At 41.1% G+C, this 12,191-nt stretch overlaps 2 protein-coding genes across 3 annotated transcripts; both read left to right on the forward strand.

Moving 5' to 3' along the window:
• The first annotated feature begins 337 nt into the window (after nt 1-337).
• On the forward strand, nt 338-5,164 carry LOC140769799 (uncharacterized). 2 transcript variants are annotated; one of them, XR_012105956.1, is made up of 3 exons: nt 338-1,841; nt 4,523-4,606; nt 4,854-5,164. XR_012105956.1 is itself a non-coding variant. In XM_073110668.1 (2 exons), exon 1 carries the CDS (start codon nt 372-374, stop codon nt 1,797-1,799), a length of 1,428 nt encoding a protein of 475 aa, XP_072966769.1. In that variant the 5' UTR covers nt 338-371; the 3' UTR covers nt 1,800-1,841; nt 4,854-5,164. The 2 variants fall into 2 exon arrangements, 1 of the variants encoding a protein (XP_072966769.1); XM_073110668.1 differs by lacking the exon at nt 4,523-4,606.
• A 911-nt stretch (nt 5,165-6,075) lies between these two features.
• On the forward strand, nt 6,076-11,934 carry LOC140769798 (glycine dehydrogenase (decarboxylating), mitochondrial-like). Its single transcript, XM_073110667.1, has 15 exons — nt 6,076-7,437; nt 7,532-7,777; nt 7,863-7,940; nt 8,053-8,153; nt 8,232-8,427; nt 8,527-8,652; nt 8,746-8,931; nt 9,081-9,194; nt 9,787-9,939; nt 10,028-10,216; nt 10,718-10,795; nt 10,941-11,066; nt 11,149-11,247; nt 11,402-11,519; nt 11,621-11,934. The coding sequence occupies exons 1-15, from the start codon at nt 6,247-6,249 to the stop codon at nt 11,713-11,715; spliced, it is 3,096 nt and encodes a 1,031-aa protein (XP_072966768.1). The 5' UTR covers nt 6,076-6,246; the 3' UTR covers nt 11,716-11,934.
• The last annotated feature ends 257 nt before the right edge of the window (nt 11,935-12,191 follow it).

The following is a 12,191-nucleotide window of genomic DNA, read 5'->3' on the forward strand; positions in this document are numbered from 1 at the left end:
AACTAATAACTAATAAAATAGATTCTTTTCCATTAGTGATAACTTGTGATGCTAAGTAGAGACCTATTCTTTAATCGAGATCGCGAAGAGGGTTAGAAATTGGTTTTTAATTCAGCGAAATTTATAAGAACATATATAACGAATATTAGAATTTAGTTAAGCAATTTCTATTGTTACATTGACCCTGACATGAAAAAAAATATAGCTTATCCGGAATGAGTATAAGTTTCCTTTTATAATAATAGAGCACTGTTCTCAACAACCCGCATCGTGTTATTTATTGCGCTCTCTCTCTCTCTCTCTCTCTCTCTCTCTCTCTCGGAGGGGGGGGGGGGGGGGGGGGGGGGGGGGGAAGGCAACAGCTACTTCTCATGGCTTCTCCTTCTGCTCCTTTCCTAACTCCTCCTTATATCTCCCGTACATCATTACAAGCATCTAATGCCGCTCCGCTTCCCCTCCGCTTCCCCAGGATTACCATCCTCTTCTTCTGCTCCCTCGTCCTCTTCACCTGCCTCTCCCTCGCCTTCGCGTTCACCTTCGCCTTCCTCTTCTTCTCCAACCTGTCCTCCATTTCTACTGCGAACCCACTTCTCCCTTCCTCTCGACCTCTCTCCAATCTCTCTCGCCCCGTCGTGCTCTTGATCTCATCCGATGGATTCCGATTTGGGTACCAATTTAAAGCACCAACCCCCAATATCCGCCGTCTGATCTCTAATGGCACCGAAGCCGAGGAGGGTCTCATTCCGGTCTTCCCCACCTCCACTTTCCCTAACCATTACTCCATTGTCACAGGTCTGTACCCTTCTTACCACGGCATTATTTACAATTACTTCGTTGATCCGGTTTCGGGAGAGCAATTCACGACGCGGAGCCACGAGCCCAAGTGGTGGCTCGGCGAGCCCCTCTGGGAGACGGTCGTCGCCCAAGGATTCAATGCCGCCGCTTACTTCTGGCCGGGCTCTGAGGTAATTAAAGGTCCCTGGACTTGCCCACCTAATGTTTGTCCAAAATACAATTTCTCGGTTCCGTTCGAGGAGCGAGTCGATACAGTTTTGGGGTACTTTGATCTCCCTAAGGATGAGATCCCTGTTTTTATTGCCCTCTACTTTGAGGACCCAGATAGCCAGGGACATGTAGTTGGTCCTGATGATCCCAAAATTACTGATGCAGTAGTGAGAATTGATAAAATGATTGGGAGATTAATTGATGGGCTGGAAGAAAGAGGGATTTTTGAGGATGTTAGCATTATTCTATTGGGTGATCATGGAATGGTTGGGACGTGTGATAAAAAGTTGATCTTTCTTGATGATTTATCTCCGTGGATACAAATTCCATCGAGTTGGGTCCGATCTTACAGTCCTTTGCTTTCCATTCAGCCACCTCCTGATATGTCTTTGTCAGAGGTTGTGGCTAAAATGAACGAAGGGCTGACTTCAGGCAAAGTCAATAATGGAGAATATCTGAAAATATTCCTTAAGGAGGATTTGCCAGACCGGCTACATTATTCTGATAGCTACCGAATTCCATCAATTATCGGTTTGGTTGGTGAAGGGTACACCGTGGAGCAGAGAAGAACAGAGAGGAAGGAGTGTGGAGGAGCCCATGGTTATGATAATGCATTCTTTTCAATGAGGACCATATTTGTGGCTCATGGGCCTCAATTTGACAGGGGCCGGAAAATCCCATCTTTTGAGAATGTTGAGATTTACAACCTGATCACTTCCGTTTTGAAGTTAAAGGGAGCTCCAAATAATGGGTCAGCATCATTTCCAAATTCTATTCTTCTACCAAGTGCTTAATACGTGGTCAGTCTTCTGAAGGAAAGTATGAGACCTTGGCAGGTGAATTTCTATATATTAGAAGCTTATGATCCTTCAGTTATCTTTTATTGTATAAATAAGTAATTCTTCATTTTACCTGATTATAGTTGAAAATATTTCCAAACTGTCAGTTTGCCAATATTTTTAATCAGTTATAAACTATTTGATCCCCACCTAGTGCTATGTACATGTACTAATAGTAATGAATGTGATGAACAAGTTCACCTTTCTTTTTCTTTTTTTTTCTCCTTTCTATTTTGATATGGTTTTGAAGATTTAAGGGATGAAGCAACATAGGTGATACGAATTGGGTTAGATCAGATTGCATAATGAGACATTGAGCTCGATGGATCGATCCTATTTATTTTTTAATTAATTCATGCTTATGTAAGCCCCTAGTACAAATCTAGTTAAGTCCTGTAAGTTACTAAAACAAGTTCAGTTAAGTTATGTAAGTTATAAGGCAATTCGAGTTGTATAAACCTTTAGAGCTAGTTTAAGACAAATTCTAATTCGAGTTGTATAAGCTTTTAGAGCTAGTTTAAGGTAAATCCTAGTTCGAGCCATATAAGCTTTTAGAGCTAGTTTGAGTATGACTCATTATATCCGACCTCTCTATATAAAAATATTGGCCTTCTTTGTTAGGCATCCAAGTATTTAAGTATTGAGAAATAATTGAGTTTAATTATTTTATTATTATCGTATTTTCTGTTTTATCGTAGCCGTTAGATTGTTTTTATTTTTCTATGAGTTGTAGTTTAAGTCATAGTGTGAGTTATCTAAGTTTCTAGGACTAGTCTGAGTATGATTCATTATGCCCAACCTTTACATATATAAGGACTGAGCGTTTTTTAGGCATTCTGATCTCCCCCCAGATGAACCATATAGCCAAGAGAAACCATGAACTAGAATCGAAGAGCTTGCCCCATCCATGAGTAAATATGTCATAGTAGCCTCATTAGACAAGTATCCAAGCATTGAAATAATTGAATTTAGTTATTTTATTATTATTGTATTTTTTATTTTACCGTAGTCATTAGATCATTTTTATATTTATAGGAGTGGATTATAACTGTAGAACCCCTCTAAATTTTCAAACTCTAGCTACTAGTTTTCTCCAATAGTCATTCCACCTTATGACCGTCAATCAACACCATTGGTTGTCCGCCACCCTCCAACAACTGTCGCAACGTTAGATATTTACCAATATGTCCTATTTAGATCTTCCTCTACTATTTCATTTATATCTTATCATCTCGATCTCCGATTCATGTGAAACTAGATCCATTATAATCCTAATTTCTAAGGCTGCCACCATATAAATTTTCATAATTTTTTTTTATCCAGATTGGTCCAGGCCTGGTTCGTAACAATGCAAGTATGCCAAATGATTTCTAATCAATAGAGATAGGCCAACTTTATCATGTATTTTTGTTGACTATCTATCATGCTGAGTAATGATAGCATAGACTTCTTTTGTAGACATTGCCTCTTGGTCTCTTCACTGGTCTAGTAATTCTTCATTCCTTGTTGATTGTTCTGCCCCAATAACATTTGCATGCCAAAATTGAAGTACATCCTCAAAGATCGTAATCAATTATGTCATTTAATAGTAGAGTATTTTTTATTTGGTGATCAGATGGTGAGTGTCTGCACTGTCATTAAGCCTTCTTGTATATCAGCATTTATTAGGATGTCTTAGATTTCCCTAACACAGCCCAATAAGCTAGTTTTGCCTAGAAAAGATTAAAGAGCTCCATTCTTATCTCTTCTTCTTCCATACATATACACATACACATGATAATTATTCTAATATTTTCCAGAATGTTAGATCAGAAGATATGTTCTAGACTTCTAGTCTTAACTGATATAATATACATATAAAGTGTAGCACTTCTAGATTCTTGATCCTGATATTAAATAGGATTATCTAAACCAATATCTTGAGTTATTATTGATTTCCAACAGAATAAAAAGCTGTTGAAGTCAAGTTATTACTTGATGTATGTGTCAGTTAATGAAATAACATTTTTTCTCCATTAATATCATTAAAATTATGTGTATCCTTACATTTCTCATGTGCATCCACCTGGCAAATTGCATCCAAAAACTATCGCAAAGTAGTTTGACTCCATCTTTGTTTAACTCATACCTCGGCAACTTTTCTTCAAGCCATATCTCTGGCTGTTTTGAGAACCTTCCCTTTGGCAACTACAGTTTAAGTTTGCATTAAATATTGCAACCTTTCTGAGTCAAATTTTGATCTACCAATCCTTTTCTTATATAATTATGATGATTTCTTCGGTTCACTTGTTATACATGGATGTTATTGTAGAGTAGGAGAAAGTCTATGGTTATGAAGTTTGAGACACACAATGGATAATTAGTATTATTTTTTTGGATGTCTTATTATTTCTATGAATTAGTTAATTTTGGTTGCTTTTTAAAGTAGTGTTCATGAACTATAAAACTACTAATATTAATCTCCCGAATCATTTATGCTGTTATGATCTTTCTGGTGCATGACATAATAATATTTTTAGTAAGTTACATCATACAGCATTCAAGTCTGCCATGCACTTTCCTGTTGTGCATCTAGTATCTCAAAACTCGCATTACTTATTTAGTTCTTGAAACTGTTAATGCAGTTTTTAAAGCTCCCTGGCTAATACTATTCTTGACACGCACTTTCTATTGCACAGAAAATATTGGGCTTCTTTATTATGATGGATAACATGGTAGCTATTGGATATACAACCGTCCATTTTGATTGTGATACAATAAAAGTATGCAACTCTTTTCGAGCTTTCACTGGCTGCATCTGCCTGTTTTTCGTAACTCCTGCTTATAGATTGTGTTGCATAGATTACTTAGCTATGCAATTTATCATCCAATTACTGATAACTATGAAAAAAATTTATATAGCTCTTGTCCAGTCCATATTTCCCCATCTGCTCATCATGTGAATGTACTTTTCCTGTTAAACGTGGATCAGACTTATTACATCATGGGTTACTTAATTCTCTGTCGCAGGTGGTGTTCTTGGACGTGTACCTAAGAAAGTTATTGAGAAGAAATCTCCCAACCAAAGAGAACTCCTCAGGCTTGTCATTCTCAGATGGTTGGTGAGGTTGGACTAAGATCTCTTTCCTACTCTGTTTTGATAAGAGATTGAAGAACTCCTTCCAACTCTTCAAGTAGAAGATTGTTGGAGTTGAACTGATGCAAACTTGAAGGTTAGGTTGTGAATCCTACTCCCGACTGTTACACAATTGGGCAGTGATTTGTGAGTGGGATCATCTTTTCTCTATTGTTATTCTACTAGATCTTTTCAACTTCCACGATATTTCTCTTGGTATTTGAATCTAAAAGTTAATGTCACGGTGACAGTGGAAGAATAAATTAATATCAAGTAAATTGTGACTAAATAACAGAGTAGCCTTCATTCACGTAGTGATCGAAATTAATAATGCAAGAATACCACCTCCTGCTAGGAAATCTCCAACTTGACGGCCTTGTTACGTAGTAAAAGAAGTCCATTAGACTAATCACGTAGTCAAACGACGGAATTAATTGTATGTGGAATATCTAAGCACGGTTAGATGGAATCCGGCCACGGGGAATACCCACGTGACTACCCTTAATGAGGATAAATCTAAACGACTCGTTCGAAGTTGCCACTTGATTGTTAATCTAAAAATGAACGTATGGATTACATTTTGAGGTGGGTGGAACAGCGATTCGGACATCCACAGATTCCCAGAGATTCTGGTTGGGTAGATGAAGTGAACCTACCGCAGTGGGCAGTTGTTTTCGATGGCCCACCACTCGGATCTGCTCGAGATTAACTTGTCTGAGGATTTTTTCTCGTCCTCCAAAAATTCCTGAGGCCTGAGATACCGATAAGCCGACGAGTCCAATCCCGGCCTTCCCTTCCTCCCAACGCTCTCGCTGTCTCACTCCCTCCACTTAAAATTTAGAATTTTTCTTTCTATTTTTCTTTCTTTCAAGAAGCTCTTCTCCTCCGTCCAAACTCCATCCTCTGCCTCAGTAGACGACATTCTGGATTTGTATCACGGAGAGCTCTCCTAAAATCCACTCTCTCACTGATGACTGCATCACCTCCAAGTGTCTAACTTCTCCCCCAGTGGTTTGTGCTTGCTTTAAAGTTCGTGCATCCCATCTCACCCACCCACCCACCCACCCACCAACCCATTGTTTAAGTACGTTCTACGAATATATTGTAATATATATATACTAGCAGGAGTAATCTCTCTACTCTCGCTCATAACCCAAATATAGCATTTGCCGCAAACAAAGGAGGAGGAGGAGGAGAGAGAGAGAGAGAGAGAGAGAGAGGGGTAGGAGTTAGTATCTCCCTCTTCTTCCTTTCTTTCGAATCCTTCTCCCTCGTGAGACCGGAGCAATGGAGCGAGCTCGACGCCTCGCCAGCCGCGCTATCCTCCGCCGCCTGATATCCGAGTCCAAGCAATCCCAACCCCTCCCCGCCGTCTCCCGCCAAATCACCACCCTCGCCTCCTCCTCCCTCTTCCACCACCGCCCCCCTTCTCCTCCCTCTTCCTCCACCCAGACCCGCTCTATCTCAGTCTCCTCCCTCCTCCCCTCCGACACCTTCCCCCGCCGCCACAACTCTGCCACCCCCTCCGACCAATCCGACATGGCCACCGCCTGCGGGTTCCCCTCCCTCGACTCCCTCATCGACGCCACCGTCCCCAAATCTATCCGCATCCCTTCCATGACCTTCTCCGACGCCTTCGACTCCGGCTTCACCGAATCCCAGATGATCGCCCACATGCAACGACTCGCCTCCATGAACAAGCTATTCAAGTCCTTCATCGGCATGGGCTACTACGACACCCACGTCCCCGCCGTCATCCTCCGCAACATCATGGAGAATCCCGGGTGGTACACCCAGTACACCCCTTACCAAGCCGAGATCGCCCAGGGCCGCCTCGAATCCCTCCTTAACTTCCAGACCATGATCACCGACCTCACCGCTCTCCCCATGTCCAACGCCTCCCTCCTCGACGAAGGCACCGCCGCCGCCGAGGCCATGGCCATGTGCAACAACATCCACAAATCCAAGAAAAAGACCTTCTTGATCGCCTCCAACTGCCATCCCCAAACCATTGACATCTGCAAGACCCGCGCCGATGGGTTCGACCTCCAGGTCGTCGTCGCCGACTTGAAGGACTTCAATTACAAATCCGGCGATGTGTGCGGTGTCCTGGTCCAGTATCCCGGGACCGAAGGCGAGGTCTTGGATTACGAGGAATTCGTTAAGAACGCGCATGCCCACGGGGTCAAGGTCGTCATGGCGACGGATCTGTTGGCTTTGACGGTGCTCAAGCCGCCAGGAGAGATCGGGGCCGACATAGTCGTCGGATCGGCGCAGCGGTTCGGGGTGCCGATGGGGTACGGAGGACCCCACGCCGCGTTCCTCGCCACTTCGCAAGAGTACAAGAGGATGATGCCGGGGAGAATTATCGGGTTAAGTGTCGATTCCACCGGGAAGCCTGCGCTTCGGATGGCGATGCAGACGAGGGAGCAGCACATCAGGAGGGACAAGGCCACCAGCAACATCTGCACAGCTCAGGTATGGAATTTGTTTGCTGAATTGCCCGATTGATTTCTCACCAGATGCAATTCGATTGAATGAGCCCAAGGATTGTACTTTTTTACCTTCTTAGGCGTTGCTTGCGAATATGGCGGGGATGTTTGCAGTGTACCATGGCCCTGAAGGCCTCAAGGCCATTGCCGATCGTGTTCACGGTCTCGCTGGTACTTTTGCTCACGGGTTGAAGAAGCTAGGAACGGTGACCGTACAAGAACTTCCTTTCTTTGATACCGTGAAGGTGAAGTGTGCTGACTCAAAGGCAATTGCGGAAGAGGCTTACAAAAATGAAATGAATCTGCGAGTTGTTGACTCAAACACCGTAAGTAATTTTTGCCTTGTAACATTCTTATTGGAACTCTTTTGAGTCGTATTAAAGTATGATTCTTTCAAGTTATATCTTTCAGATAACTGTTGCTTTTGATGAGACTACGACCTTGGAAGATGTTGATAAGCTGTTCAAAGTGTTCGCTGGTGGTAAGCCTGTAAGTGTCTGATGTTGAAAATTCTCTGCTTTGGAACACAATTGTACTCGCCACTTACCTGCTGTTTTGAGCAAAGCTTACATTCTGCCTGAATCGATTTTGAAACTTTCAGGTTGCCTTCACAGCTGAATCTCTAGCACCGGAGGTTCAGAGCACAATCCCCAGTGGACTTGTCAGAGAGAGCCCATATTTGACTCATTCAATCTTCAACTCGTAAGACCATTCTGCTTAACCTGATGAAGGTCAGTCTCAATCGTAGGAGCACTTACAACTGCGTTTTCTACTTTCCAGGTACCACACTGAGCATGAACTGCTCCGCTATCTTCACAAATTACAAGCCAAAGATCTTTCACTATGTCACAGTATGATTCCTCTGGGATCTTGTACAATGAAATTGAATGCTACTGTCGAAATGATGCCTGTAACTTGGCCCAACTTTGCTGGTTTACACCCATTTGCCCCTACTGAACAGACTCAGGGTTATCAGGTTAGAGGAGTCCTCTTTTCTTAAGCATGAACACATTTAGTCTCTTTAGTTCGAAGATTTGGGCACTCAAACAGGCCACCTTTTGTGTTCTTCTTTAAGGAAATGTTCAACAACTTGGGCGACCTCCTGTGCGAAATCACAGGATTTGATTCTTTCTCATTGCAACCAAATGCTGGTGCTGCTGGAGAGTATGCAGGGCTCATGGTTATCCGTGCTTACCATATGGTAGGTCTTGTGAAAGTTCAGTTCCTTTCAAGATTCAAGTGTTTCTATATCTTGTCGGGGATACTTACAAATCTATTTTGAGAGGAATTGTAGGCAAGAGGAGACAACCACCGGAATGTCTGCATCATACCTGTCTCGGCTCATGGGACAAACCCTGCAAGTGCAGCTATGTGCGGAATGAAAATTGTTGCTGTAGGAACTGATTCAAAGGGGAACATTAACATTGAAGAGTTAAGAAAAGCTGCTGAAGCAAATAAGGACAGCTTATCTGCTCTCATGGTATATATGTCTGCACTTTGAGAGTTTATGCTATTCCTATCCATCATCATACATTACAATTTTCCATAAGCACCATGTCCCATGGGAAAGTCCCAGGCTATTTTTACCACATGAAATTATTGAATATTGATTAATTACTTATTGCCCAGGTCACTTACCCTTCAACCCATGGAGTATATGAAGAAGGGATTGATGAAATATGCAAAATTATTCATGACAATGGTGGGCAAGTCTACATGGATGGAGCTAACATGAATGCTCAGGTCAGTGCCATGAAAATATCAAGTGGTTTTGGTAATTTTTATCTCATGCATGTATAGGAAATAACTCATCAGCCATTTGCAAGATGTAGGAAAGTAAATTGCTTCGTAACCCATGCTTCTAATAGTTCATATTGTGGAAGATACCCCAGATGTTATTATCATGAAATTGTTCAAGTAGTTGATCTGCTATGTTGTCCAATGAAAATATGCTGACTTGAGTTTTCTGATTGGTCCTTCAGAATCCCTCTTTGCCACTGGTTATTTTTTCATACATCAAGAAAATTCTTGTTATTTTATTGATGAAGTACTCATGTTATCTATTGACAATATATCTTGTAATTTTTTTCATTTAATCTACAAAGCCTCCTCTTTTGATGTACCGATGTGTGGTAATGATATTGAGATGACATAGATTATATGAGGTTTTTTTTTTTCCCAATGAAGAATGTATTATGCTGTATCCATGTCATGGCACATTGTAGTGTAGTACCATTATTCATGAGACTGAACCTGTGAATTAGATCTTGCAACTTTCTTTATTTTTCCCTCCTTTTTTTATGCTAACAAGAATTTCATCTCATCTTATATACAGGTTGGGTTAACCAGCCCTGGCTTTATTGGAGCAGATGTTTGCCATCTTAATCTCCATAAGACATTTTGCATTCCACATGGTGGAGGTGGTCCAGGCATGGGTCCTATTGGTGTTAAGAAGCATTTGGCACCATTTTTACCATCTCATCCAGTGGTAAGAAACCCACTAATGACTAACATAAGGAAAAGGCATTAACATTTGCAGTTTCCAGTTTTAAGCAAACTAATTCCCATTCTCTTAGGTGTCTACTGGTGGGATACCTGCCCCTGAGAAAAGCCAGCCGCTTGGTACTATATCTGCGGCACCTTGGGGTTCTGCACTGATTTTGCCAATTTCATACACATACATTGCTATGATGGGTTCTAAAGGGCTAACAGAAGCTTCAAAGATAGCTATCTTGAATGCGAATTATATGGCAAAGCGTCTAGAGGTACTTGTGCAGTTGTCCTTCTCTTCTTTTTTTCGTGCTCATTTGCCCTGCTCTGCCTTGTTGATGATGTGCTATTGTACTAAAGTTGCATGGACTCTGCCAACTAGATTTTTGTTGAGGACTGAGAAATATTAATATCGATTGATTGCAAACCATATCTGTCTGCCATCATCAAAATAGCAATCCCTGTACCTCGACAGAACCATTTTTCAGCCTGGGATTAAGACACTAGGATAAACAAGGCTTTAAAATGAAATATTTATCTGTCTGCATCTTAGATAACTAGAGAGGTAACCAAGGTCTTTTTGTACAAACTAGAGGGAAGAGATACTACCTTATATTTAAATGGAGGATTATCATTACCCAAAAAAATAGGGCCACTCCATTAAATCCATGCACTTCAATGAGAATTGATCAGTTCATTATAATTGAAAGTTCATATCTGGACTCTGGTTAGTGGATATACTAGTATTTCCTTTTAACTTTCCTGTGGTTTTGCAGAATCATTATCCTGTTCTTTTCCGTGGAGTCAATGGAACTGTCGCCCATGAGTTCATCATCGACTTAAGAGGGTTTAAGGTGCTTCATATGCAAAATTTTGCTGCCCTTTTTTCTTTCTTTTTCCTTCATTTGCTAGCTGTTAGACTAATTGTGCTCATTTATTCCCTCATTTCTTCCTTCACTTAGCAGTCATCATATTGGCTTATCTTCTATTTTACTGCAGACTACAGCTGGTATAGAACCTGAAGATGTTGCGAAGCGTCTCATGGATTATGGATTCCATGCACCAACAATGTCATGGCCAGTGCCAGGCACACTCATGATTGAACCCACAGAAAGTGAAAGCAAAGTATTGTCACTAAGCATATTCTGTCATCTCCCATTCAGCCATTCCACAAATTTAAAAAGTTAACATCATTTCCCCTCTACAGGCTGAACTAGATAGGTTTTGTGATGCCCTCATCTCTATCAGGGAAGAAATCGCACAGATTGAGAACGGTAAAGCAGATATTCATAATAATGTCCTCAAGGTAAATAAGACCATGATGGTTTGCCTCACCATAGTCCATTACTTTCCCCAACAAATATCTCTTCATTGATAGCATAGCTAATTCTCAAACTATAAGATATGTGTTTACTTTTTCATGAACTAGAGAGGTTAAACATATGGAAACTTTTATGCAGGGCGCTCCTCATCCACCATCTTTGGTGATGAGTGATTCATGGACAAAACCATATTCCAGGGAGTATGCTGCATTCCCTGCAGCGTGGCTCCGAGGCTCCAAGTTCTGGCCAACCACAGGTATTACATGCCACTTACTTTATAATGTCATAATCTCTCTAGGAAATCTTTGCAAGCAGATTTCTTAGGAATCTAAACTCCTTTGGGATTTATGTTATCAGGCCGTGTGGACAATGTGTACGGGGATCGCAATCTCATCTGCACTCTTCTCCCTGTGTCACAAATGGCTGAAGAAGCTGCAGCTGCTACAGCATAGACTGTCCTAATGCAAACATCAGCGATATTTACAGCTTGTTACTTGGCAAAGCATTCTCTCATCTTTCTTTAAAACTGTATATAACACAACCTTTGGCAGCTCTCTCTCTCTCTCTCCCCCTAATTATTCAAGTAGCTGCCGGCACTCTGCTGTATTGTTACACTGTTGCTTATTGCAACTATGTGAAATCCGTAATTATCCAACATATTTCCTGCTTAACTTTTATTATACAGCAATCTTATATGTTTGTATGATTCCCATTTATTCCTCACGAATCAACCATATTGAACTTGGGATATTTCGAATAAGGGCCCGTTTTGGTTGTTTAAAATTGGAATAGGAGATTTATTCGAGGTTAAAGAAAATAATTCTTTTAAATTCTAATGTAGTGTTTGATACCAAAAAGACGGATAAGTGTGATAATAAAAATATGGGATAAGATGATGTTTTATAATAACAAAAATAAATGATAAAAA

This window comes from Typha angustifolia, chromosome 11 (genome assembly GCF_048772165.1).
Source record: "Typha angustifolia cultivar Huaian chromosome 11, ASM4877216v1, whole genome shotgun sequence".
Classification (NCBI taxonomy): Eukaryota; Viridiplantae; Streptophyta; class Magnoliopsida; order Poales; family Typhaceae; genus Typha; species Typha angustifolia.

Excerpts from the sequence above, each read along its gene's own strand:
- LOC140769799 (XM_073110668.1), top strand. The coding sequence starts at position 372 with ATGGCTTCTCCTTCTGCTCCTTTCCTAACTCCTCCTTATATCTCCCGT.
- LOC140769798 (XM_073110667.1), top strand. The coding sequence starts at position 6,247 with ATGGAGCGAGCTCGACGCCTCGCCAGCCGCGCTATCCTCCGCCGCCTG. Across the intron at positions 7,778-7,862 it reads GAGTTGTTGACTCAAACACC|ATAACTGTTGCTTTTGATGA; the intron begins GTAAGTAATTTT and ends TATATCTTTCAG. Across the intron at positions 9,195-9,786 it reads GAGCTAACATGAATGCTCAG|GTTGGGTTAACCAGCCCTGG; the intron begins GTCAGTGCCATG and ends TCTTATATACAG.